The sequence below is a fragment of the Brachypodium distachyon genome, chromosome 1 (genome assembly GCF_000005505.3).
Source record: "Brachypodium distachyon strain Bd21 chromosome 1, Brachypodium_distachyon_v3.0, whole genome shotgun sequence".
Taxonomy (NCBI): Eukaryota; Viridiplantae; Streptophyta; class Magnoliopsida; order Poales; family Poaceae; genus Brachypodium; species Brachypodium distachyon.
The window spans coordinates 20,856,653-20,883,417 of NC_016131.3; the positions used below are offsets into that span (position 1 = coordinate 20,856,653).

General features: G+C 44.6%; 5 protein-coding genes across 6 annotated transcripts; all 5 read right to left on the reverse strand.

Annotated features, from left to right (window-relative positions):
* Window positions 1-4,765: 4,765 nt before the first annotated feature.
* On the reverse strand, window positions 4,766-7,027 carry LOC100826499 (cysteine-rich receptor-like protein kinase 10). Its single transcript, XM_003560080.4, has 3 exons — window positions 6,469-7,027; window positions 5,530-5,647; window positions 4,766-5,049 (listed from the first exon to the last, which is right to left on the reverse strand). The coding sequence occupies exons 1-3, from the start codon at window positions 6,878-6,880 to the stop codon at window positions 5,004-5,006; spliced, it is 576 nt and encodes a 191-aa protein (XP_003560128.1). The 5' UTR covers window positions 6,881-7,027; the 3' UTR covers window positions 4,766-5,003.
* A 53-nt stretch (window positions 7,028-7,080) lies between these two features.
* On the reverse strand, window positions 7,081-11,974 carry LOC100826812 (cysteine-rich receptor-like protein kinase 6). Of its 2 annotated transcripts, none has more exons than XM_014896381.2 (7): window positions 10,937-11,972; window positions 9,945-10,076; window positions 9,209-9,339; window positions 8,729-8,939; window positions 8,398-8,635; window positions 7,659-7,809; window positions 7,081-7,541 (listed from the first exon to the last, which is right to left on the reverse strand). In XM_014896381.2, exons 1-7 carry the CDS (start codon window positions 11,766-11,768, stop codon window positions 7,191-7,193), a joined length of 2,046 nt encoding a protein of 681 aa, XP_014751867.1. In that variant the 5' UTR covers window positions 11,769-11,972; the 3' UTR covers window positions 7,081-7,190. The 2 variants fall into 2 exon arrangements, with proteins under 2 accessions (XP_014751867.1, XP_010237481.1); XM_010239179.3 differs by having other exon boundaries at window positions 7,421-7,561; window positions 10,937-11,974.
* Window positions 11,975-12,807: 833 nt separating this feature from the next.
* Window positions 12,808-15,031, reverse strand: LOC112269831 (cysteine-rich receptor-like protein kinase 6). Its single transcript, XM_024457106.1, has 2 exons — window positions 14,413-15,031; window positions 12,808-13,426 (listed from the first exon to the last, which is right to left on the reverse strand). Exons 1-2 carry the CDS (start codon window positions 15,026-15,028, stop codon window positions 13,275-13,277), a joined length of 768 nt encoding a protein of 255 aa, XP_024312874.1. The 5' UTR covers window positions 15,029-15,031; the 3' UTR covers window positions 12,808-13,274.
* Window positions 15,032-15,540: 509 nt separating this feature from the next.
* LOC100827116 (cysteine-rich receptor-like protein kinase 10) lies at window positions 15,541-21,487 on the reverse strand. Its single transcript, XM_014896380.2, has 7 exons — window positions 20,529-21,487; window positions 18,336-18,443; window positions 17,955-18,136; window positions 16,821-17,031; window positions 16,486-16,723; window positions 16,228-16,378; window positions 15,541-16,020 (listed from the first exon to the last, which is right to left on the reverse strand). The coding sequence occupies exons 1-7, from the start codon at window positions 21,430-21,432 to the stop codon at window positions 15,724-15,726; spliced, it is 2,091 nt and encodes a 696-aa protein (XP_014751866.1). The 5' UTR covers window positions 21,433-21,487; the 3' UTR covers window positions 15,541-15,723.
* Window positions 21,488-22,840: 1,353 nt separating this feature from the next.
* Window positions 22,841-26,424, reverse strand: LOC106865727 (putative cysteine-rich receptor-like protein kinase 20). Its single transcript, XM_014896379.2, has 6 exons — window positions 25,126-26,424; window positions 24,829-25,022; window positions 24,499-24,709; window positions 24,157-24,394; window positions 23,871-24,021; window positions 22,841-23,564 (listed from the first exon to the last, which is right to left on the reverse strand). Exons 1-6 carry the CDS (start codon window positions 26,123-26,125, stop codon window positions 23,214-23,216), a joined length of 2,145 nt encoding a protein of 714 aa, XP_014751865.1. The 5' UTR covers window positions 26,126-26,424; the 3' UTR covers window positions 22,841-23,213.
* Between the last annotated feature and the right edge of the window lie 341 nt (window positions 26,425-26,765).

Here is a 26,765-nt window from a genome sequence, read left to right on the forward strand (position 1 = left end):
TTGGACTCGGTTTCTAGCTCGCTTTGGCAGTGGAAACGAACGCGTGATGCGCTGGCTTCCAGCGGCCGACGGCACGAGCGGTGCAGCAGTCCGATTAGGACACAAAAACGAAGGGCAGGAGGACTCGTAGTCAGGCTAATCCAGGACCTATAAAAGCAGCGTCCGGTGGCAAATCACAGGCACAAACAAAAATCGAGAACACAAGTTCAGAACAGCGGCGTGAGGCAGCTCTGAGAAGGTGTTGTCGGGGCTGAGGATTTTCAGTCGATAGGTCAGATCGTCGTGCTCGGGCGATCGGATCGGCGCAGCAGACGGCTGCGGAAGGCATCACTATGAAAAGTCCAGGCACGAGCTTGGAGGAGGCGGTGAGTTCGGGCGACGAGTACTGCGCAAGCGATCTGCCAGACGACGACAGCAGGGCCGGAAACGAGGGCGAGGTCATCGCGGAGGTTGATTCGGAAGAAGAAGCAGTCGAGGAAGCAGCAGAGGCGGGTGACTCGGAGCAATCAGATCGGTCTCCACCACCGGTGAGATAGCTGTGGTTGTCTGAGATGGCGACCAATCTCAGGTTGGAGGTGACGAAGTTTGATGGCAGTGGCAACTTCGGATTGTGGCAAGTCAGAGTCAAAGATTTCTTGACGCAACAAGGTACTTTGAAGGGTTTGAAGGAGGAGAAGCCAGCCAAGCTTGATGATGATCAATGGGAAGAGATGCAAGCACGGGCAGCCGCTGCTATACGGTTGTGCTTGTCAGATGATGTCATGAATCACATCATGGAGGAAACTTTGCCTAAGGAAATTTGGGATAAATTAGCCAGTCGTTATATGTCCAAGACTCTTACCAACAAATTGTTTGTGAAGCAGAAGTTTTACAAACTAAAGATGGCGGAGGGGTCAGATCTTGCGGAGCACGTGAATGTCTTCAATCAAATTGTGGCTGATCTAACACGTCTAGATGTCAAGGTTAATGATGAAGACAAGGCAATAGTTCTTTTATGTTCGTTGCCAGAGTCCTATGAGCATTTATCTACCACTTTGACATATGGCAAAGAAATCATCAAGGTTGAGGATATTACTGCAGCGTTACTTGCACATGATTTGAAAAAGAAAAATAGGAAAGCCGATGCAGTTGGAAATTCTCATGGTGAAGGTTTGGTTGTCAGTTTTGCCTTGTCTCACCAAGAACATGGAGATAAACATGGTGGACCTGGAGAACAATCTCAACGACGAGATGGTTCGGGCCGACATAGCTGAGGAGCATGTGGGCCAACTTCTGGGGGACAAGGCAGTACTGCAAGACACCGTTCTCAACATGGGCACCGTCATCGAGCACCTGCACTACGAGAAGAATCTGATCCAGTTCTCCTTCGACCAGCTCAAGGCATTCCTGGTCAACGCCGCCGCAGCTGCACCAGCCCCTCCACCGGCACCAACTCAGATTCCGATGGAGCCCTAGGGGGAGGAGCCAATAGAGGAGGAACCTGAGGAGGTGGACACCCCTGCCACGAACACCCGCTCCAGGAAGAGGGCGGATGGAGCCACCACCTTTGCCGCACTCCCTTAGTCCGAGATCAGAGACCACCAGACTTTATATTTTATCATATCTATCGTTCGCGTGTTAGTCATTGACCATACAGACTTTGTTGTATGGCAATGGGCAGTGTGCCATCAAGAACAAGTTTGATATTTGCTGGATTTTCAAAAAAATTAATGAATGTTTGGTTGTGTGATTGTGATATGCTTGTATTTATGTCTGCTTGTGGGGTTTAGATATCCTTAGTCTTTGTCTATATTTCTCATCTATGCTATCCTAAATAGATGCCGCCAAGACGCCAGCCCAACAACAACGCTGACAACAACGAAATGCGGACGGAAACGCAGCCATGATGCAACAGTTGTTGGCAACCCAAACACAGTTCTTTCAGATGATCACGCAACAGATGGCCAACAACAACCAGCATAACAACCAGAGACTGGACTAGTTTTCTGTTTAGTAGCTTCCAGTACAACCACATGGTAATATGGGCTCTGCCAAGATTGAGTAAGTCGTATGAACCTAGATCCGAGGTGACATCGGTATGTAGTCGTATAGGAGGGGGCGCGTCCCTCAGGTGGTCTGGGGGATTATGTTCTGAAAGTCTTGTAATCGATGCCGTTGATACTCTACCTTGAGGACAGTAAGGGATTAACACGTCGGTTTCTTGTGGATAAAGTATACCACCTCTCGAGAGTGTCAAACTAAGTACTTAGCCGTGTCCCTGGTTACGGACAATTATGAGCAACTAGATTTGGGAGCTGTAAGGAATGTCTCACTTCTTCTAATCTCTTAAGAAAATGAATGGTTTAAACTTGGGATAGGAGCATTGGTGTGTCTACCCAATGTCTAATAGTTTTAATAGGAACATCGATGTGTCTACCCGGTGTCCAATAGTTAACATTATTGTAACATCCTTTTGTAGTATGGTAAAATTATATTCTGCTTCCACGCAAAAAGTTTGAACTCCAGCTTTCCATATACTGCATGTACATTGTTAGGTCTGTTATAACTCTTTGGTGATTTGCCAATACATTCCATGTATTGACCACGTAGTGGCTGCAACTAAATGATGCAGGTGGATCAGACGACGAATAAGATTACGTTTTGTTTGGGGTTGCGAGCCTACATTCCAACATGATTCCTCTGTGGTGTTGATGTGGCTCCTGAATGTTTATCATTTTCCGCTGCCAAACTCTATTTTATTTTCGAGCTAATCCGAGTGGTTATGCAACTTTTTAAGTACTATGAGTTCTGGATCAAGACGTTGTAAAAATTCATTTGACCTTTGCATCTTGATACTTCATCTTGAAACTGTGTGTGCTAGTGAGTCGATTCAGGGACTAGCACTGTAAGCACAGAGATCGAACCCTACCCGGGGTTGGCCGCTTCAAGTATTTTGATGTGTGTCAAATTTGTTATATAGCTTTAATGCTTGGCTCCTTTATTTTGCATAGTATACCCAAAGTGTCTTTGTTATTTCAAAATGATAGACAAATATATATATATATATATATATATATATATATATATATATATATATATATATATAGACACACAGACCATTAATAAATTTCATAGCCTCGAATAGTCATGGGCCGATTTTTGTCCTTTCTAGTGCCTTTTCCAGGGTTGAGAAAATCGGTGAAGCCATTGCAAAATATATGTTTATTTATGGTGCCTTTGCCCAGAAAGGACAAAGATCGAGCCACGACTACTCGAGAAAATGACATTTATTAATGGTATATTGTTTTTATAATTTTCCATCCGTTAGAAACAATGGAGACACACCATGGGTATACTATATAAAAGAAAGGAGCCAAGCATTAAAGCTACATGACAAATTTGACAAACATCATAATATCAAGTTAGTAGAACTATATAATGATGGAGGCTTACCATGTTTTTCTAATTGGTGCTAACTTATTCTCCACCGTTCTTTTGGATGGGTTAAAAGGTAGTTTCGGCCTTATGAAGGAGGGTTGTATCCCTTCGGTGCTTTTGAAAATACCGTTGACTTCTCAACACAGTGGAGGGACTTCCATTAGTTGTAAGGAACATAATATTTTTTTTCTCATCTACATTTTCCCTTTCCACATGAGCAAAACATCCACTAATGCACCAACATTGTTCTTTGTAGATTGTGAGTTTGAAACTGACTTTTTGAGCTTGTTAATCATGTTGAGAAATCAAATTAAGAGAAGATCTGCATAAGTGCTGATAGATATGTCGTTGTTTGCTGATTTTAAATGTGGGATACCTTTTCATATATTTTAGATGATCATTTGTTAAGACAGTGCATCGCGAGATTTGTGCCTTTTTACATGGACCATCACCAAAGAAGTGTTGTCCAATTTTTGTGTATCTACTAGTGAACTTCTTTTGATAGTGTGTTGCAGCGCTAAGTTTCCGAAGATTTTTTCCCATTAGGTGTAGGGATTGGAATTATTTCATCAAAGGGTTTAGCAGATTTTGCAGTACCAAGCTAGGCCGGTTTGATCTTCTTCAGCAAAGCCGTCATCAGCGCTAGGGTGTTCATCACCGACATTGGTGAGATCAACGTCCGCGTCAGCCTCCTCGACTTCATTCCGATCTACTAGCCTAGCCCTACGGCTCACTGAACCGAACACCATAGCAATCTCTAAATTTTACCAATAATCAAGACTTAACAAGTTGATAGATATTTTACGCAGAAAAATTGTAACCAACTAGCAATATTTTGTTTATAATAAGGACATGGTGTACGTCAGTACGTGTACGGCGTACCTGATAACCTGAATTTGAACTGAAAGTTGATGATTGAAGTACGAACTCTCTCTTTTTGACCAAATGATTGAAGTACGAACTCTGAAGTCTGAAGTTTGAAGTCCTGGATCAATCAATCTTGCGCCGTGGTCTCGTTCGTACAGTCGTGCTCGCGTTTCTCGTGGGAGAGAAAAAAATGGGCTTTATAGACGGCGCTGCGGCCCGTACGGCGTTGTCAATGGCATCGATTCATTTATTTGGAAGGCAATCGATTCATATCTCTAGTTGCCTAATTACATGGCTGAATTCTAGCTACAATTACGGAACAATCATTTATGTACGTTAGCCATATATAGAATTTTCTGCAAAAAGAGAGAGGCTATACATGGAATTACTTGTTTTTGTTAGGACAGGAGTTATTTGTTTTTCAGTATTGTGATTACTCGTGCCATCGGTTCAATTTTCATAACTACGTTGCGCGTAAGTATGTGTCACGTATTTGCCATTACTTGTCCAGTTCAGCAGCACGTGTACAAATATGTTGGAATTTATTTGTAATGACCGAAGCGGAAACGATTCAGGCTGCAGCGTCGTTCGCGTAAAATACATCAAGTCAAATCATCATTCAGTTAATCATGTGTGCATTGACTGTAGCGCCTGACATAATTTTTCTTCTTCTTGGGATTAGGTTGATGCCCAAAAGCATGAGTGCATGACCAAGTTGATCAGACGTTGATCTCCTGATCTTCAGATGGAACAGAGCTGTAACGCCTGCAGCATGTAAGTGTTACGAAAATTAAATTTATGCAGTTCCAACTTCCAAGTCAGAAAGGAGGAAAAACTACTCTTCTGTTTCATAATTCTTGTCTCAAATTTGTCAAAAATAGATGTATCTATTCATAAAAAGTGAATGGATACATGTAATATTTCGACAAAAATTATGAAACGAAGTGAGTACATAAGAAATGCGCGCGAGGAGAAAGAAGTGTACTGAAAACTCATTCTTATTCAGATCATCAGGTGTATCTATTCGTTTGAATTCGATTCCGTAGAATATAACGTCATAAAGCTGTATCTTTTTAACAAAAGAAGGAGAAATTAAACATTTGGATACTTATTCCAATTGGAGTTTATTCATAAAGTAACAGTTTCGCAAGCTAACTCGTATTGGTATCCTACGTTCAAAAAAAAAAACTCGTATTGGTATCCCATCTTAGAGTTAAGACGGATACTTCTAGACTACAAACTTACATCATAGATCTTCTTCTCTTATCACGCCATTCCTGAAGAAGCAAGAAGAAAAGCCATGCAAATCCAATTGCTTGAAGTATCAATCCCGGACCCAAGAGCTCAAACCAACTGCTCTGGCCTGTGAAATGAAATGAAGAGAACTTCAATTTGAGCATAACTGATCATTATGTAGCTTCCTCAGGACAGGTTTTGAGGGGAATCATTAGAATGTGAGGTTATGGTTTTTTTAGGAAAATGTGAGGTTTTGCTATTCCTGAGGCTTAGTTCTAAGTCGATGCTAATAACCATCTAATTTGATTAATGAGATTTATAGAAGTACAAAAACATAAGAAGATTTTCATAATTGTCGACGGAGAAATAACTATTTCTTAATCTACTGATAAATAGTGCTGCCTAAAATGTCAGCACATAATCAGGGACGGACCAACGCCCAAGACAGCCTGGGCTATAGGCTTGCGCTTGGAACCAAATTTCTTTGTATACGTATTGAAAAAAAAATCAAAAATCTCTACGAATTTAACACATGATACACTGTTTAGCCTAGGCTTGGGTGCTCAGTCTTGGCCTCAAGGCAAACCATGGTCCGTCACTGCACATAACAATAAATTCGCAACATGGTGAAAGAAAGCAAGCAGAATCGTAGCATAATATATACACGAATACCAATAATATTGTAAATTTGTACTTTCTCTGTTTCAAAATAAGCGACGTATTATGTGAAACCATGGTGAAATTTGCTAACGTTTGGATGCACTTGACTAAGTTTCATGAACCAGCTGCAGAACAGAGCCGAACCAGTCTATCTGCTTAATTAGCTTCCCCAAGTAGGTGATGATCAGATAATTCAGTTCAATCATCGCTGGCCCAAGCTACTAAATGCGTAAGACCAATGCGCACCCTAAATCAGCAGATGCAAGGGAAGGATGGAAAATCTCTCACCGAAGACGACAGCGCTAGGGAAACCGGCGAGGCTGAGGCGGCAGGAGTGACCGAAGACGACCGCCTTCTTGCCGTAAGGGCACGCCCTCTCCGCTTCCCGGAAGGCGCCGGCGATACAGGCGGCGCAGGAGGAAGCGGAGGGGGAGCTGACGGTCCCGTTGCTGTTAATAATCATGTAGCAGTGCGAGGCGGCACGCGGCCGGTTGGGCCAGGACCCGACGCCACGGAACGCAAAGAGGATATTGGAGGAGGAGATCTCGGCCGGGACGATGGCGGCCAGGCGGCGGAGGTTGGCTTCGTAGGTGCTGTTGGCCTTGTATGTGCCGCCGCCATCGATGCAGTCGACGGTGTACGCGCCGGTGGCGAGAGGCGAGACGGCGACGGCGAGGAGGAAGAGCCAGGATTGCTGCATAGCGGCGGTTGGTGACTGGCCGGCGGTGATGGATAGGGGAGAAGACTTTTATGTGCATCCTACGGAAAGTGAAACATGTGGGGAGGATCAGAGGATTCGGGCAGATCAGCAGTATAGCGTGGACCGTGGACGACGACTTTGACCCTGTGCCGGGTCGCCCTCGACGGCCGGGCTCGCCCAATTGTTGCAAACAGAGCATAAACAGTAACTACACTAGCACTAGCAGAGCAGTTCCCCGCAGCTCAATGCACAATGTCAGCAGTTCTTCGTTCTACATGACCTCATTTCAGATTTTTCAGGCCAACAAGGCTTATCTGGCTACAAGCTCCGTGAGCGAGACCTCGTTGAGTGACATCACCGCCGCCGGCCTGCCTGCACCACCATGCGAGGCTCCCGCTCCCTGACGTGGTTCCGGGTGAGCGCTACTCCCCCGGATACAGAACGCCGGCTTGGACGGAGCATGAAGCGCGACGGTGTCGCTGTTAAGGATCGCATTCACGGCCGACATGGTCGGCCTATCTGCGGGGCTCTCCTGCACGCACAGCAGCCCGATGTGGACGCACGCCACCATCTCATCTTCCGGAATGCTGCTGCTGCTGGTGGTAATAAGGGACGGGTCAGCTATCTCAGAGATCGTTCCCCTGGTCCAGTTCTCCCATATCTGCACCATGTTTATGGTTTCTTCACGAATTTATAATTGCAAGGGGTAACAGACTTACAGAAGTAGTCAAGGTATAAAACTCATAGAAAATGTAGTACGTATATAGCTACTACTTACAAGAGTTAAGAGGTCAACAGACTGCTCGGAGTTGTAGGATCCACAGTTTCTTCTTCCTGTTATGATCTCTAAAATCAGAATGCCGAAGCTAAACACGTCTGATTTGGTCGAGTAGTGTCCGCGGACGACGTATTCTGGTGCCATGTATCCACTGCCACAAGAGCATATGATCAACTAGGTGATTTCCCGCACGTTACCGCGGAAAATTCTATATGCACGTCTGGATATGATGTTAGGAACAAATAATAATAATATGATTCAATGCGAAAGAAATATGAATATTGCAGGACACCAAAACAATTAAACAATAGAAGTAATTTTGATGTACATGAACATTAACAACTTCAGAAAAACCGAAAAGTGAAACTTCGTCAACCTAATATTTGCACATCTTAGAAACGTACTTGATGAACGACTTAATGTGAAAGTGAAAAATCCTAAGTTTCAAAATATTAAATCGTCGAATGTACCACCAAAATGGATTCCTAGTGATCTACAACAAATGAGATGGATGGTGATGTGTACAATTTGCATGTCCATGATGTGCATGATGTGGATGGTGATGTGGACACCTTGCATGTGAAGCTAGCAAATATTAATTGCAATTAGTGGGCATCAACTTTATAAATTATATAGATATAGATTAGTGGTCCGAAAGAAAATGGCACCATTACTTATTTCTACAGTCCATGGTGGAGTATATTACTGTATTTATCAGGGCAAGGTTGACTTCACTTACAACGTCCCAACAACTCTGTTTGTGACATCCTTTGATTGATCGCCTTGGCACAGCCTTGCCAGACCAAAGTCTGAAATCTTCGGATTCAAATCTGAATCCAAAAGAACATTGCTCGCTTTGAGGTCTCGGTGGATTATTTTCAGCTGAGAATCTTCATGGACGTACTGTAAACCTCGCGCAATCCCATTAATTATCTTGAGCCTCTTCCCCCAATCAAGATCCTTGCTCTTCTCAGGATCTGTTATTGACACAAGGGGTTAGTTAGGCTGGGAGTGCATTTTCACCATGGCATATAGTTTAAAGAACACAAAGGACTGAGGTGGAAGTTTACCAAAGAGGATCGTGTCAAGGCTTCTATTGGGCATGTATTCGTAGATAACAAGCTTCTCGTGCTCTTCCAAGCAAACTCCTATAAGCCTCACAAGATTCTTGTGCTGAAGCTTAGCAACCAAAATGAGCTCTGTTTTCAGTTCTCCTATTCCTTGCGCTGAACCCTGTGAGAGTCTCTTCACAGCTATCTCTTGGCCATCAGGAAGGGCTCCCTGTCCAAGTTCATATAATAATTAATTGATGAACGAAATTTAATGTTAAAAGAACCTCTAAGGTCCTATTTGGATTGGACGTTTTTCCGCTAAGAATTTTGAAGTGTATGAGATCCCCTTGCACTCTGAGTTTCTCCTTTCGTCTGTACAGTAATTCTCCTTTTTCCTCCTTCGCGCGACAGTGCTGGTGTAAATCCCAACTCTTAATTAATTGAATCTGCACTGCCATTTTGTAAAAAAAAAAAGGCCTGGTGATTGTATGAATATACCTTGTAAACTGCACCGAATCCACCTTCCCCAAGCTTATTTCTTTCTGCAAAATTTTCTGTTGCAATTTCCAATGTCGACAGACCAAGAAAGGATAAATTGATGCTTGGAGCGCTCTCCCAATTGCGGGAATCTGTCAAAATAAAACAGCCACTGTATAAGTTGGAAGTTTCTGAAACAAAGCAAAAACCTTATGTGCATCTCTGAAAGTTCCGACTCAAAACTTGTCGGTGGTTTAAACTCACACATGAACTTTCTGAGCCAAGGATCCTTATTTTCCTTTCTTTTTAGGACCATCAACCATAATTCTTATATCCTTTTTATGGGACCAATCTGATGATAAACACTTACAAATCCCTTGGCGTAATTGTCAAGAATTAGCCAAAACCCACTATATAGGGATGAACGATGCACTTTCAATGTGATCATAATCATGTGTTGCATGCTCTTTAGGGTTAATTCACACGTGCGCGTGGATAAGAGACACACACTCGTGTTTGTGGCGGTGTCATTGTAGTATGGTGTATGATTCTACCTTGTATGCTCTAAAAACATTGTCCAGAGAAGTATTATTCTTCCGCTTGCATAGACACTAAGAAAGTCACCGGTGGTTGTAGTTTTCAAATAATATTTTTTGTAGTTATTAAACTAAAAGAACTCAAAAGATCATTCATGCTAGAGTAAAGTTACTAGTTTCGTTAATGTAATGAGTTGGGATTTATAGTGTGGACGACTTACATGGTAGTGACGACAATCGTTGGTGTCTTCTACTACTCCATACACCAAAGCAAACTAAAGTGAAAGCCAATGCTGAAGAAACTACAACCAGTGCAGCGATTAGGATGATAGTTGATTTATTTCTCCTTCCTCCTTCAAAATGACACTAGAGTTAGAAGCACTTATATGTACAAGTAATATGAGCTTAACTAGTTTTCTTTCAAGTAAGAAAACTTTTATTTACATCATTGGGTTGTTGAGGTAAACGCTGATTGGCTACTTTATCAATCAACAAAGATGTTTACATCTGTAACTAGGATATTACAAATGAAGTCCAAAGGATCTTCCTGCCAAACAGTAAGATGATCGACAATTGCGTTAACCACTAGTGCATGTGCTACACTGTTGCTTAATTTGTCTCCAACAATATTCGAAGACCACATGGTTGAATCCGCGCGACAAAAACGAACATTAATTCTTCATAGGTAGCTGCTTCTTGTTTGGCTATTCGGTTGTGCCATGATGATGCGACTTCATCCAAACAAGGTTTTGCTCAGTTGTGCAAGATTTTGACCCCCTTATTTCACGGTACTAGATTATAATAGCTAGTACAAAATATCATAAGAGTATCATACATGAACAATAAGTCTAGGCACGTAAACAATGTGAGCCACTCCAAAACATTTGAAGGACAACAAAACAACAACCCAACCCCATTCAAACTCACATGACCATTCATTTGGGGTTTAAGAGTAAATGGACGTGAGCAGTTATTGGCCGAGTAAGAAAACAATGAATTATATTAGGAATAAATAAAAAAACATTTATAGGAGGAGATGTATTATGAAATGAAGGGAGCAATAGATTAATGTGTAAACATATGTTGTACGTTTGATTGATGAGAGGCGGGATTTCCTCCTTTTCATGGAAGAAAAAAAGAATCAATCGCCATCATCCGAGCCCCCTTTAAAAGGGTTTACTTTTCTCTAGTTTGGTTGAAACCTGCAGCTCACCTCCATCCGTCGTTGGTGTCTCACCCGAGGCCGGCGCTGGAAGATGCAAAAGCGGAGCACCGGAGAAGGGAGGATACAGTTCGAACCGGTAGTTGCAGCGTAACCCCAGGATCCTCCCGCCCTGCCGCCTGCTGAAATGCTTCGGCATCACCTTCACGATTCCCTCGAGGCATCTCCGGCAGTCGGCCGGCGCCATGTCCGGCGTGCACTGCGCCAGCGCGTAGATCCTCGGGACGTCGTTCTCATCATCAAAGTCCTCCACTCCCGTGCCGTAATACCGCGAGGAGGAAGAGTCGTTCAGCGCCGCGTAGTCGGCGACAGCGGCGAGGAGCACGCCCACGGCGGCATCGAACGTCGCAGCCAGGGCGGTCACGTTCTCCCCGTTGGGCATGATGTGCCGCTTGGTGTTGTCGATGGAGGTTAGGAAGTTCTGGTTGGAGAAGCGGAGGTAGCAAGGGTCGTAGTAGACGGCCACGTCCATGTTGTAGGCGCACACCTGCTGCGCGTCCCGGAAGGCGTTGGACACGCAGACGTTGCAGGCGGAGGCGTTGTTGGTGTCGCCGCGGCAGAGCGTGAGCGCGTACACGGTGTCCGGGATGGCGCCGACGGCTGCCGTGGCGAAGAGCGTGGCAGATGAGGAGGCCTCCGTGGGGAGGGTGGTGGAGAGCTGCTTTAGGTTTGATTGGAAGGGGCTGTTGGCTGTGTAGTTCTGGCTGCTATCGCATTCTTGCCACAGCACGTCGCTGGCGGCGAGCCGCGCTAGGAAGGGGACGACGACGACGATGATGGAGGCGTAGCACGAGAGTTTGTGAGAGATCATGGTGATAACCATGGTTGCCCCTGGTGGTGATGTGCGTTAACTTGGGGACAAAAGAAGATGTGGTGGCCAGCTGGGTGTAGCTAGCTAGTAGAGAAAACGAGTGGTTCTGGCTTTTTAGGTTGGCTTCGCGTTAGATCAAGTCACAGTTTGATTTCCACAAAGGAAATCCCTGTTTACGTCACGTCCCAAAACAACAAAAAATTAATCAAGAGATGTGCGTGCTCCTGAGAAAGTATGCATGGGGGACATTTTGAAAGGAGATGAAATCTTGTCATAGGTGCCAGCTTAGCTATATATATATATCCACATCGGCGAATCGGAGTTAAAGCGGGGCTTGGATTCTCTGACCCTTTCTGCTCCGCGAATGTCATTCATCAAATTAAGATCTGTGTTAACTTATGGAGGAAGAGTGTTGACTGTTGATGTACCAAACTGAACGAGTCCTTCTTGCCACGACCATTTCTTGCGACTTGGGAGCTTTCTTCTTCCAGCTGTTTCGAATGGGATAGAGCTATAACTCTTCCACATGTTGGAGAAAGGTTTACTCTCAAATTTTCCGTTGTCAACATGCCATCAGAAATTGCTATACTAAGCTAGTAGGCCTGCGGTCCATATCCTACTGCTGCTCTTTTAATCGGTTTCGTACAACGTTGAGAATCAGTAATACGTCCTTATAAAAAAAGTGTATTCCCTCCGTTCCATATTAAATGACGCAAGTTTGTTCAAATATGAATGTATATAGGCCTAAAAAGCGTCTATATACATGTAATAGAAAGTAATTTAATATGGGATGGAGGGAGTATTTTTTTAGACAAAAAGCATTATGTCAAACTTTAAATGTAAATCCCCAAATGGTGAAAGGGGTACCAAGATGTCGAAGAAAAAGAACAAGAACAAACAAATTTGTTTAAACAGGCAAATAAAAATGAGACATGCCGCTCAAAGGTCCTCCAATACCGAAACAATTGTTGATTGACGGTGAGACAAAATGCAGAATCTTGACGGGGAACAGGCGAACCATTAAAGGATATACTTTTACTATAAACTTCGTCAAACTTTAAGAAGTTTGAGTTAGAACATCCTTTATTTAAGACAAAAGTACTTTTTTCGTCCCTCAATTTTTAAAACCGGACACTTTTAGTCCCTTGGTCCATCCAGAGTGGTTTTTCTAGCCACGTGTCTGCTTTTTGCATAGTTTTTCACTTATTTTTTTTCCAATCAAGATATGGATGATGCAGGTGGAGGAGAAGTACAACCAGTGCTTGGACGAGATCCAGAGCACGACGACGACCAATTTCAACAGCCTCGACGGTCACGGGATTAAATGCAAACCGGACACGTGGCTAGACAAACCGCTTCAAATAGCCTTAAGGACTAGAAGTGTCCGGTTTTGAAAGTTGAGAGATGAAAAAAGTATGAATTGTTTTTGAGAGACCAGAAATGAATTTTCCGACAAGTTGAGGGACGAAAAAAGTACTTTTCTCTTTATTTAAAAGCGGACAGAGTATTTGTTTACCACTAAATTACATCGCGCAGCGTCTTCTTGCCACGCCATTCCTGGATCAGCAAGAACAGAAGACAAGCGAACCCAATGACTTGGAACTGTAGCATCAAAATGACAGCTTGGACTGAACCATTATACATCCAAAATGATTTCCAAAATGACATATCTGAAAAGAACATTAACTTGAAGTTATGAAAACTTAAGATTACATATCACTGAACTCTTACTTTTGGACATTTGCTTTAAGAAACCCACAACTTCTGTAAATGTTATCATTTAACCAGATATATTATACTAACCAGTTTCTGGAAATCCAGAATATGACAATTAAGCATGTTAACCGCAGATCTCACTAGTGAGGCCACATATCAGCCTCTATAGCTGAAATGAGATGGGATTTTACTTGCGCGGTCCAGGCCCATACGTGGCTCCTGTAACTAGAGAAAACTGGTGTGATATAGATCCATCAATATTCACTAAGCAACCAAGCAAAGAGGACGAAAAACAAAAGAAAGAGCAAGAATGAGAAGGCCAATAACACTTGTAAGGAAAGGATTGGCCACAATAACTTGTTCAGGCTGTTATCTTCAAGGGCACAAGTTCACTCACTGGTCTAGAGCTGCGCCAGACCTAGCTATTAGGAAGCAAAATGATACGGTAACATACATTGGCATTTATCATTCCGTTTTATTTCAGTTATCTCGCCATTTTCCTCGGGTTACAAGAGCCAGGTGCGGGCTTGAACTGGGCAAGCAAAAACTTGAACTGGGCAAGCAAAAACAAATCCCACTTCTGCGATAAAGGTTGGTGTGTGGTGTGGATCCCACCAGTCAGATAGCGGTTAACATGCTTGATTGTAAAATTATGAGTTTTTCTCCAAACCAATTAGTATAATGGTTGCAGGTTTTGAAGAAAAGGAATTGGACACACTGCCTCCGCATCTATCGATGCACACGATCACTATATTGTTAAAGTGATAAAATTTCAACAAGTTACGATTTTCTGGTAACAATTGTCCAACAAAAACAAGGGTTACGTGATATTTACTCAAAACTTAATTGTACCAATAAAGCAGATAAAATTCTACGGAGAGACAATACTACAATACTCATATCCAGAGATACAGTTTAGTGAGAATTTGAGATCACTCACGTCTGTTGTTATCCACCATATCTTCCTGCTCCCTGAGTTGCGCATCATGGAAGGCGATTTGGCATTCGCCACGCTGTACCATGGCTTCCCTGTGGTACGGGCACAGCCGCCGCGCGTCCAGGAAGGCCAAGGCGATGCAGGCGACGCAGGTGTCCGACGCATTGGCGACGTCCGGACGCCGGCGGCAGTAGGCGTACGCGGCGACTTGATCGGCATTGGCATGGGCGGAAGTGGGGCAGGGGCATAGTTCTGAGGATGCATTTACAAGCTCGGCGGCGAGCTTAGCCGCAAGCAACCGTAGCTTGGCCTCGTAGGTGCCGTCGGGAGCGTAGCGGCTTTGCGTCCCGCAGAAGTGGCGGCTGGGCATGCTGTGGTTGGTTTCCTCGGCCGTGCAGGCCAGCGGCGCGAACACGGCGAGGACGAGTAGGACTGTGGCTTGAGGCATGGCGGAGAAAGAATCAAAGAAATGAATTTTGGTTGAATACGGTGTGCCATGTGCCTGCTGGCTGCTGCACATTAGCACGTATATGAAACTCCCTGCAACAACTTTCTTTGAACTTGATCGTTGACAATGTGACCATGTGATTATCTGGTGGCATGATGTTGGAGATTCCATCTGATTCGAACTCAGCCTTAAGCCAGTGTTTACAAGAAACGAAACATCGGTCAGTATAGTACTAGCACCTTAACCCAGGAAGAAAATGCTAAGGAAACTAACATCTCGTTTGGCACCCATCATTTGGGCCTACAATTCTAAAATTCATTTGAATTGTAGAAACCAAATTGTTTGGTTGGTAGTGAATTGGTCACGAGAATTCAATCTCAAATTCTATGAAATCACACTATAACTAACTCCAATTTCTTTCTAAAAGCCATTATTTCTATGAAATTGTCTCTCACTCTACAAATCCATGTGGTAGACAAACATGATTTTTGAATCCGGAATTCAAATTCAACCAAATGAAATCTTATGAAAAATTGGATTATACCAAATGAAATGAATGGATGGATGCCAAACGAGCCGTAAAAGAAATTCAGCGGAGTCAACCATGAGTCCATGACTGATATGGACTACCTCCTCGGTCCTCACAATGTTCTGCAAATTAATTCAAGTTGGAAAGACGTTCATATGTTAACAAATACTAACGATGTGGTAAAGTTACAACTAAAGAAATTCAGCGGAGTCAACCATGACTGATATGGACTACCTCCTCGGTCCTCACAATGTTCTGCAAATTAATTCAAGTTGGAAAGACGTTCATATGCTAACAAATAACGATGTGGTAAAGTTACAACTATTACAAAGTTCCACTATCTACCATCCGGAGGTGAACCAGTTACAAGGTTTACACTTTGTGGTTCCTCTAGCTCAAATGGATATTCTCCTCTGTTCCTAAAATAAGCCGGCTGCTTTGGGTCAGGCAAGCTTGTGCTCTCATTCATAAGCAGTGAGATAGCATCCGAGATCGCAGGCCGATCAACAGCGTTGTCTTGAACACACATTAACCCGACATTAATGAATCTCATAATGTCCATATTTGGATGCTTAACATCTAAGCAAGGGTCAATGAGCTCACACCAATTTTCCCTTTTCCATAATAGCCAAGCCTGAAAAGTGGTAATGATTATGAACTTAACTAAATCAAACTTCTAGGTTTCCAAGAGTGCCAACCACTAAACACTAATCATAGCAGAAAAAAATGTTTGCAAACTAATGCAGCCCTGCTGAAAAAGTTTCTTGATTATTTGGACAAGATGCATAACTAAAGTGGTAACAAATGTACCTAGTAAAGGGACCATATATATGTTACTCACATATCCAAGAAGATTGCCATAATTCCCGGTTTGGTGGAACCCGTTGTTTCTTTTGCCACTTATAATCTCCAGGAGCAGCACACCGAAGCTGAAGACGTCTGACTTGATCGAGAACTGTCCCTCTGAAGCATATTCAGGAGCCATATAACCACTGAATAGATAAAATGGTTACAAATTAGTCGAATTCATAACTTACAAAAAGTAACAATTTATATATTCATTTTGCATTTGAGTATTGCAATTGAGGTGTGATCTTACTGTGTTCCCATAACTCTGCTTGTATTAGCGTGGGTTTCATTCGACCCAAATATTCGAGCTAGACCAAAATCCGATATCTTCGGGTTCATATTATCGTCTAAGAGAATATTGCTCGCTTTTAAATCCCTGTGTATAACCCGCCAACGCGAGTGCTTGTGGAGATAGAGTAGTCCTTGAGCTATCCCTTCAATTATGTGGCGCCTCCTGTTCCAGTTTAATAGTGATCTTCTTGTCGTATCTACATATATATGAGAAGCACAAATATTTTCAGATGTAGTAATTAAAAGTAGAGTGACGTTAGTACTATTCATATCGAAAGATTATGGATAACTTGCCAAATATGAAGAAGTCCAAGCTTTTGTTTAACATGTATTCATATATAAGAATCTTCTCTTCTCCCTGAATGCAGCATCCCAAGAGTCTCACCAAGTTGGTATGCTGAAGCTTGGCAATAAGCTGAATCTCAGTCTTGAACTCATTCAGACCTTGCCCTGAATGTTGAGCTAGTCTCTTAACTGCTATCTCAAGACCATTTGGCAGTTGTCCCTTCAATTGTCCATCAGTCAAAGGGTTAAACCCAAAAAAGAAAGAAAAGAGCTTAGTTTTATGCCAAAAACATAGATGCATGATTAAGTATGTATAATTAACTAGGAATGAAATTGGATTGGGGGTTGGACTGACACTTACTCCATCCTAGTTTGCTGGTTGATATTTTTCATAATGCCCCGGCTTATGATTTGGTTGTCTGTTGACCAAGGGTAAAATCGGCCTTGTGGACACTCTATCTAATCATTTGGGCAACTTATGGGCTAATTTGAAAAGCAAGGTATTTTCGGTTTTCGGCCCAGTTTTCCTTATAAACCAGGCCACTTCTTCCGCGGTCGAATTCTTTTCGACCGTTCTTTGGCAATAAATAACCCACTGAAGGTTGTTTCATCAAAAAAAAAAGCAAGGTATTTATGAACATCTCCATGGTCCAGCGGTAATCTACCTTATTAGCAATTTATTTATAGTAAGTAAAACACAAGGTACTTACTTGGTTGTCCATTGTATTTATAAATTGTCCTTCCTATTTTCCGAAAAATAGTGTGTGGTCCAAGAAACAGTTATAACTTTCATTCTTAGGCGGACGTACATTTTTATTTTTTTACTTTTTTCCCTTACATAATGGTCTCTCTGTTGCAATGTATATATAAGTCGTATTTCATTTCCTACGACCGAGCCTGTGAGCAATAATTAGTCTATCTATGTAACATTTGTGAAATAAAATTGATATCGTTGTATTCCTATCACTTAAGTCACATGTTGATCAGTAATTCTTGGTCAAAGGAAATTGAATACGCCTGATACTTTGAAACGGATGAAGAGTATGAAGTCAAAATACTTCATAATTTGATTTTTATTTCTGTTTTGGTTAGTGATATATTGTTGATCTACTCTGGCATGACAAAATTTGCAAAATACTTCACCTTGTATACACGACCAAAACCACCTTCTCCAAGTTTATTTATTTCTGAAAAGTTGTTTGTGGCATCTACTATCTGAGAGAACTCGAACGTCGAGAATTCAGAGTGACCCTCTTCCATCCTCCAGATCATTATAGCCTCCTCTGTGCTAGGCGGAGCAACTTGCAATTGCGAGTTTGTGTTTCCTAGTCATCAATAAGAAATTGCAAGAGATGCTTAATTATGAAAGAGTATACATCACAAAAGGTTCTTTATTCAAGTTTCTTTTTGGAAGAATGTACATTAACTTGGGTACATAATTTCTCTCTACAGAACATATTACTCCAATATACAAGGAGATCATTTATATAATCATTTATTTTCCTAGAGAAAATAATTCCTTACTCTTATCTCTTTGTCTTGACCGAGTCCACATAAAGGCAAAAAGGATGGAAAATAACAGAAGTGCGAGAGACGCACTCACGGCTATTATCCAGATCTTATTCTTGATTCCTGCATAGAAATCAAACCATACACATCAATGTGTAATTACAAACATGTCAGAGATACGCCAAGTTTACCATATCTCCAATTTGACACATCCTTCAACAAGTTTCATCAAAAGATTTCATGCGAGTTTTAACACGGTTTCCCCCTGGGACCATTGGCTGAAGAAAAGATGTGCGGAGAACAAGGAAGGGAGATAGAACGATGAATGGAAAAGAAAGACTTTGTATGCATAATGTGAGCTCATTATATGCGTCAACAAGGATGTACGTGATGTTCCAGTAGTTCATATGAAGTGTTCTAGTAGTTCATATGCCGTCTTTCAACAATCTGCAGGAAATGTTCCAGTAGTTCTAGCCAAATCAATGTGCAATTTAGTTTTGGGGGATTTGTTAAATCTCAGTTGGTTGAGATTTAATTACGGCTCAATCGATTCTACAGCCAATCCGATTTTTTGTATGGTTTATTTGTCATGTTGTCCGTGGTCTATTTGGTGTGCTCGCAACCCCTGCGTTTGGGCTTCCTAGGCTGTTTGCCCGTGCATGGTCATGTCTAGGTTTTGGAAAAAAATTCCCGTGCATGGCCCGTGTATATGTTTGGGCTTGCTAATTCTAAGTCTCCTCGTTGTTTCTTAGAGCTCAGTTGATTACCTGGCCGTCCAATCAGTCATTCGTTAAGATTTGTGTGCCTCATGCTGGTGCTCATTTTTGAATGACAGAAGGCTCGATGTGATCCTTTTCTCTGAGGTGGTGTGATCATTGTTCCATGTTCTCTTTTAATGTGTGCACACTTGAGTTTTTGCACAACACCCGTCCTCGTGTGTAATCAAGTTTTTTGGGTCAATTGACCATCTCTCGTATTGAAGTGCAATTGAGTTTTTTTTTAAATGTGAGTTGCACATTAAGACCTTTGTTGTGCAACCGTTGCTGATTCACATCAACTCTCTTCATGTGTAGTTGAGTTTTTTTGAAATGGTGAGTTGCACATAAAGATCTTTGATGTGCAATTGAGTTTTTTCGGTGAGTTGCACATCTTCTCTCTTGATGTGCAATTTAGTTTTTTAGAGAGAGTTGCACATTAAGAAATTTGACCATTTGAGTTTTTTTGGTGAGTTGCACATCATCTCTTTTGATGTGCAGTTTAGTTATTTTAGGGTGACTTGCACATTAAGACTTTTGATGTGCAATTTGAGTTTTTTCATTATTTCACATCATCTCTCGTGATGTGCAATTTAATTTTTATGTGGGTTGCACATTAAGACTCTTAATATACAGTTTAGTTATTTTTAAGATGAGTTGCACATTAAGTCTCTTGATGTGCAATTAAGTTTTCTCTTGTGGGTTTGAGATTTAAGAGATTTTTATTTTCAGACACCTACCCTAGCCTAGAGACTAATTCAGTAATCAAGGCCCAGTAAGCACGACAACAAATACGACTCCATGTCCGCTATGCGTACCAGCTATATGTGTTATTGGGGTATCTAAGTTTTGAATTTGATGGTGCGCTCAATGGACATATTTGCTCAAAAGACCAAACAAACAAAGCCCAACCTACAAAGTCAAGCTCAGCTTAAAAAAAAAAAGACCAGACCACGTATGGTGAATATAAAAATACGAGATTGGCTATCGTCGGAATCGATTCTTATTTCTTAGTTGCCTTCTGTATAGACAGACCCATTTCAATTTTGTTCATAACTTTTAAACATCGCTTTTATTTTCAGTTTTCACATTCATGGTTCATCTGAAGTCTCGAACCCCCAGACCGAAATTCAGTTTGCGGAGAATATGTTCCAGTCTCCAGCAATACATGCATAGTCAATGTTCAACTAATTCTACCTGCAAAAAAAAGTTTTCAACTAATTCTAGGAAGTTCAGTATCTCATGGAAGCGGTACACCACGAATTCATGTTATCATTTCATTTCCCGCCGATGCATGTACTCATGTACTAATTCTAGGAAGTTTCAGATTTTGTAATAGCACAAATTTGTACTCTCTCCGTTCCAAAATAAATGAAGTAGAGTCAGTTATTTTTCAGGGAACACTGTACATCTAATCAAACGGAAATCATTTGAAGATTGGAAGAATACATACCTCCTTTGTTCGGTGAACTAACAGGGGTCACCACTTCACGAGGCGTGGGCGGCGGACTCGACGGAAAGGGCGCAGGTGACGGCGCCAGCGTGGTTCCTTCAATTCTTACCATCGCCTCGCCAACATAGAACGGATACACCTCGAATCGCACGTTGCACCTCACGCCAGACACTCTCTCCCCTAGAGCCCCACGAATCCTAAGAGCCAGTTTGTCCATCAGATGCGCGAGGCAATCGCGGCACCACGCGGTCGCCATGTCCGGCGTGCACTGCGCCAGGCTGTACACCTTCGTTTCCGGCGAAGGATCACCCGCGCTGAACACGGCCTCGCCGGTGGCCATCTTCTTCTTGCCTGCATCAGCTGCTGCAGCCGCATGCTCTGCTGTCCTGTTCAAGAGCGTATCCACGAGAACGTCGAAGCTGCCGGCCACAGCGGCGGGCATCGCCATTTCCGTGTTGTTGAGGATGACTACCGGCTCGTTGTCCTTGGAGGAGAGGAAGTCCTGGTCGGAGAAGCGCATGATGCAACCGTCGTAGAAGAAAGTGGCGTCCTTGTCGTACGGACAGATTATAGAGTTTGATGCTGCTTCGGAGGCCGTGGAAAGCCACTGGTAGCAGTTGACATTATCGGGGGTGTCGCCGCGGCATATCCCGAGGCCGTGAACGGTGTCAGGGCCGGCACCGATGGTCGTCGTTGCGAAGCCGTTGCCTCCACTGAAGGAGGCTTCGTTGGCGATGTATTCGGTGACGGACCGGACGTTGTCTTGGTAGGTGCTGTTGGCCTTGTACTTGCCGGTTTTGCCGCAGACAGTGGCGTAGGTGTTACCTGTGGCTAAAGGTGGCTGCAGGTAGGAGATGAGTAGGAGGAGGATGGGGACGACGAGACGCCTGGGTAAAGATTTCATGGTACTCGAGTGAAGGTGTGGATTAGCTTATAGGCAGAGTAGGAGGGTTGTTTGTGCATGCAGGCTGATAGCTATATATACCGTACTGACATATCTGGTCTTCTCTGATCGATCGGTGACTTTCAATTGACTTGCATTTTGCCCTTATACGCAGTACTAGTGTCCCAATCAAACAGAAGATCATGAACAATGGCTTACAACTTAAATTTGAGAGAGACATGTGTCCCGCCGCTCACGGCTAATCTCGTGGCCCGTCGTGCACGTCTGGACTGGACCGGATCCAGAAAGCATTGACCAGCAAAACCGATCAGTACGTTAGCATGGATGCAGGGATGACTTGGACTTTGAAAGCTATATATAGCATGCACCTGACCGGCCAAGAGTCCAGTCTACATGCATACAAGACAAAGGGCGCATTGGTGCAATCACATACACTCTCCCTTCCTCTCGTATTAAGTGTTGAAATATTACATGTATGTATCTAAACATATTTTAATATATATAAATATGTACATACATTTTACATAAATTTGAGTCACTTGATATGAAACGGAGTGGGTCCAGAGTTAGGCGCAGCCTCCCCTCGGCTACCGCATCGCCACGTCGCGCTCTTTAACGGAGGGGTCATTGACGTTCGGTCACCTTGCCCGGCTCACTGATTGATGCAATCCGTGAGATGCACAAAACTTGGGACAGGGTTGAAATACTTGTGCATAGTGTTGGTTAGCAAGGCGAAAGAACAGAAAGAAACTGTATGCTCGCAGCGACTACCTTGACCGAAGCAAAGACATTCAATATGAATCACACCTGCATGTGCACACGTTGCTAGCTAAACATGCATACGCGTGTACTATACGGGCCGGGTTGGTACGTACTCGATTGGGCCCTGTGCTGCACCGGTGCACACGAAAAAAAGATAATGACAGTTATAGTCGTACGGAACCAGAAATCAGTAGGCCGAGCGGCCCGATGCAGCACGCAACGTCCTGGGCTGCTATCCTGTTGAATTTTAGCACCACAACGAAAACAGTGTGAAAATCATGGGCCCAACAAGTCGTCCAAAGTAGTTTCCCCTGTTAGGCTGTTGGACCGGCCTCAACGAGAACAGTGTGAAAATCATGGGCCCAACCGGGGAAACAAATTTGGCGGTTTGTAAACGTGCGTCGGCTCGGGCCAAATCCTGACTCACCGCATGTCAGCACTTCCCGTGGCCCATCTGTCGTCGCTTCCCGTGGCTCATCCGTCAGAACCAAACGGTCAAAAGGGCTTGACCGTTAGCAGGTGCTCCGTGAGGGTATCTGTGAGAAATCACGAAATGAACGTGTAACAGCGAGCACTATTTCTGACGTCAAGTATAACTGAGTACGGTTAAAGAAAGAGAGGCACAGAAATAAAACGAGAAGAAAAATCAGAGCCAAAGACACGGTCATCAGCTTCGCATTTGCTCGGTTTGAATAGTCGCCGGCGCGCGTACCGCACCTATCCTCACACCTGTGCCTGTCAAGAGCAAAACCCTTGCATCCTGTCTTTTCTTTTCATTTTCCCGTTTGTCAAAGCACTGCCACAGCCGTACTAGCTCTTCTTACATGCTCCTGCGTGCGGTCCTACAATAGACCGTCTGTACAAAACCACATAGCTGCTGTCACACGTCAATGACTATGTCAATCAGCAGCCAGAAAGCCCCGAAAACATCCCAAACCCAAACAATCCGTCTGCATATCCACAGTTCCAACACACGGGTATTAAACGACCACCTGGTTGGCGGTTGCCATTGCTGCTAGCTACCTTCCTTCCTGGATGGTGCTGATGGTCACCTCGTTGGTGCTGCGCGATCCGGTGAAGTGCGACCGCGTCCGTCGCACCACACCCGGCCCGGCATCGTCTTCTTCCTCGTCGTCGCTGGTGACCCGCAGGTCGAAGTGCGGCGGCCGCCTCGGGTCCGGCAGCGGCACCCCGTCGTTGCCCAGCATCGCCGTCACCTCCGTCATCGTCGGCCGGTCCGTCGCGTTGTCCTGCACGCACAGCAGCGCCACCTTGATGCACCGCATCATGCTCGTACCCGCCTCGCTGCCGTCGCCCGGCGTCTGGTCAACCAGCTCCAACCATCTCCCTTCCCTCCACATCTTCCATGCCTGTCACAAGTCAGAAACCAACCCAAGCACATTAGTTAATACCAGTATAATAATATAACGGTATCTATGTCATTTCTGTTTCAAAAAAAAAAAACTCGGTCAGTAGTTACGTATATGTTGCCAAATGTAAACGCTAGAAGCGAAAATCTTGACTGATAGTGGACAAGCCGGCGACCGTTTTGTACTAGTTAGTTTTGGGATTCGTTGATGAAGCGATTTAAGAAATGTGAAGATCATAATCAGCGTGTGTCGTGTTCTTGTTAGCTAGCTCTTGGCATTAAAAATATCAGACGAGAAGAATCTTACGTAGCCGAGGAGGTTGACAAAGTCCCCATAGTGTTGATGACCGCTGTTCCTTTTGCCGCTCACGATCTCAAGCAGCAACACTCCAAAGCTGAACACGTCAGACTTTACCGAGAAGATGCCCTCGGAAGCGTACTCAGGGGCCATATAACCGCTGTACGGTAACATCACGAAAACAAAATGTGGAGCAATATTAGTGGTCAATCAGCACGCTGCATTTATCGATCGATTGAGCAGTGTTGACTGTTCAGCATTGTAAGAAATTGATAGGTGTTTAATTTTGTCTTACTAGGTGCCGACGACCCTGTTGGTGTTGGCCTCCGTCATGTTGGAGCCGAAGATCCTTGCCATGCCGAAATCCGATATCTTGGGGTTCAGATCTCTGTCCAGCAAAATGTTGCTGGCCTTGAGATCCCGGTGGATGATGCGCACGCGCGAGTGCTTGTGCAGGTACAGCAGCCCCTGTGCGATCCCTTCGATTATGTGCCGCCGTTTCTTCCAATCCAGCGACGGTCCTCTCTCTTGGTCTACATGCCAGACACGCCACTCAGATTATCAGTAAGAACAATCACAGAAGAGCTAACTAAAATGAGACTATTGGGATTACTAGCATGAATTAATTTAATTTTACCGAAGATGAAGAAGTCTAGGCTTCTGTTGGGCAAGTACTCGTACACCAGCATCTTCTCCTCCTCCTGCACGCAGCACCCCAGGAGCTTCACCAGGTTCGTGTGCTGCAGCTTGGCGATCAGCTGGATCTCGTTCTTGAACTCCACCAGCCCTTGCCCGGACTGCGCCGACAGCCTCTTCACCGCCACCTCGGTTCCATCAGGCAACGTACCCTGAAAACGGAAAACAGGAAAATGGGATCGGTAAACGTAGAGGTTAGCGTTTGATCTATCATCTATTCATCCGGCGCATTTTATGCCACATTGTTCGCTGGTAATGGATTATCGCTTGCCTTGTAAACCGGCCCGAAGCCGCCTCTTCCGAGCCTGTTGTCTTCGGAGAAGTCGTCGGTGGCGACAGCCAGCTCGTTGAAGTCATACAGCGTGAACTCTGAGCTGCTCTCCTCGATCTTCCACAGCTTCAGGGCTTCCTCTGTTTTCGAGCTGCTTCTGGAATGGGGTGGTAGATGGGGCAATTTCGTCTTCCCTGGATTGGAAATTCGTAGCTATTTAGACAACTTTTGGTAAGCAAATTCAAGGTGTGGAGAAAATAACACATGCTTTTGTGGCATCGTGGCGTCGTCTTTTACCTCCTCCTTTTCTTTGTCTTCTGATCAGCAGGAGGCACCCGACTAACATAGCACAGAACACCGTAATCGACAAGCATAGAACGATAATTAAGGTCTTCTTCTGATTGCTTCCTGTAGGTGAAGATGGGGCGAATCCGATCCTGACAACCGGGGAACCGCCGAAGAACTGGTAGCCCTCATAGCGGAAGTTGCAGCGGACGCCGAGGATGCGGCCGCCCTCGCGGCCGTCGTACCACTGGCGGATCAGCTCCTTGAGGCCCTGGAAGCAGCGCAAGCACTGGGCCGGGGAGAGCGCCGGCGTGCACTGCGCGAGCCCGTACACCGTCGGCAGCGTCGGGTTGATGTACATGGCGGCGCTGGCGAAGCGGCGGGCCGGGGAGTTGTAGGACCCGTATATGGACATCTCCGAGAACAGGGTGTCCACCCGCGACAGGAAGAGGCTCTGGGACGTGGCGTTGCGGCTGTCCCAATCGGCGTACGTCGAACTGTTGGCGTCCATGGCGTTGATCACGGGGCTGTTGTCGTCGGGGCGGGCCAGGAAGTCGTCGCCGGAGTAGCGGAGCGTGCAGAGGTCGTGGTAGAACGTGGCGTCCCTGACGCCGGCGCAGAGGCCCCGCAGCTTTCGGAACGCGTCGTCGAGGCAGCCGGAGCACGCCCTGGCGTCCGTGATGTCGCCGCGGCAGAGCGCGAGGCCGTAGACTGTGTCAGGGCCGGTGCCGATGGTGGCCGAGGCGAAGAGCGATGGTGCGGCGGAGGCGTCTGCGGGGAGCGCCGCGGTGAGGCGCTCGAGGTTGGCCCCGAAGGCGTCGTTCGCCGTGTAGTTGCCGGTGGTGCCATTGCAGGAGTACTCCGAGAAGGCGGCGTCGGCGGCGGCGGCGGCGGCGAGCGGGCTGGATAGGAAAAGAAGGAGGAGGAGGAAGCAGGGCAGGACGACAACCATGCTGATGCCGGCCTCTTTCATCGTGAAAACTAGAGAAGAGTTTGGCCCTTTTTGTTCCATGGTTGTTGCTCTAGTTTCCTATTTTAAACACATCGGCGAAGTCAAAGGCTACGAAGTGGTGGTTGCTTGGGTTGGTTGCTACTATGATTTTTCTTCTCTTAGGCATTTCCATCCTTCTTCCTTTTCTGCCAAAGTTTCTTTCAGCCATATTATCCATGTTGACAGTTGACCAGTAGGAGTAGATTGCCACCAGCGAAGTAGAACTTTCTTTTGTTAGTGTTGCAACAAAAGCAAGAATTACCCTGACGCGCAAGAATTTGATATCGTAGATAATAACCACGAAAGCAGAGCAGAGCAGGAGATTTCATTTTTGGATTAAAAAGGCAGAATATGGCATACACGAAACACGACGACGAGAAGTCATTTTTAACCCCGCACATGTGAATACCAAAGCACTGCGTGCCGGAACCGTCATTCTCAGTGTCCCAGTCTCGGTATCAAACTATCAATCAATGGTGTGGTGTGGCCGGTTGATGTTGACCAAAACATTGGCGAGGTTATTGTCCATTGACGGCTTGGATGGACACATCACAGTAATTATGTATACCAGACTGCATAGTTAGTAGCATAGGCGGAGGGACTTTGACACGTTCACAATCCTTGTCCACTCGAGAATCTGGAAGGAACGCAATGCAAGAAT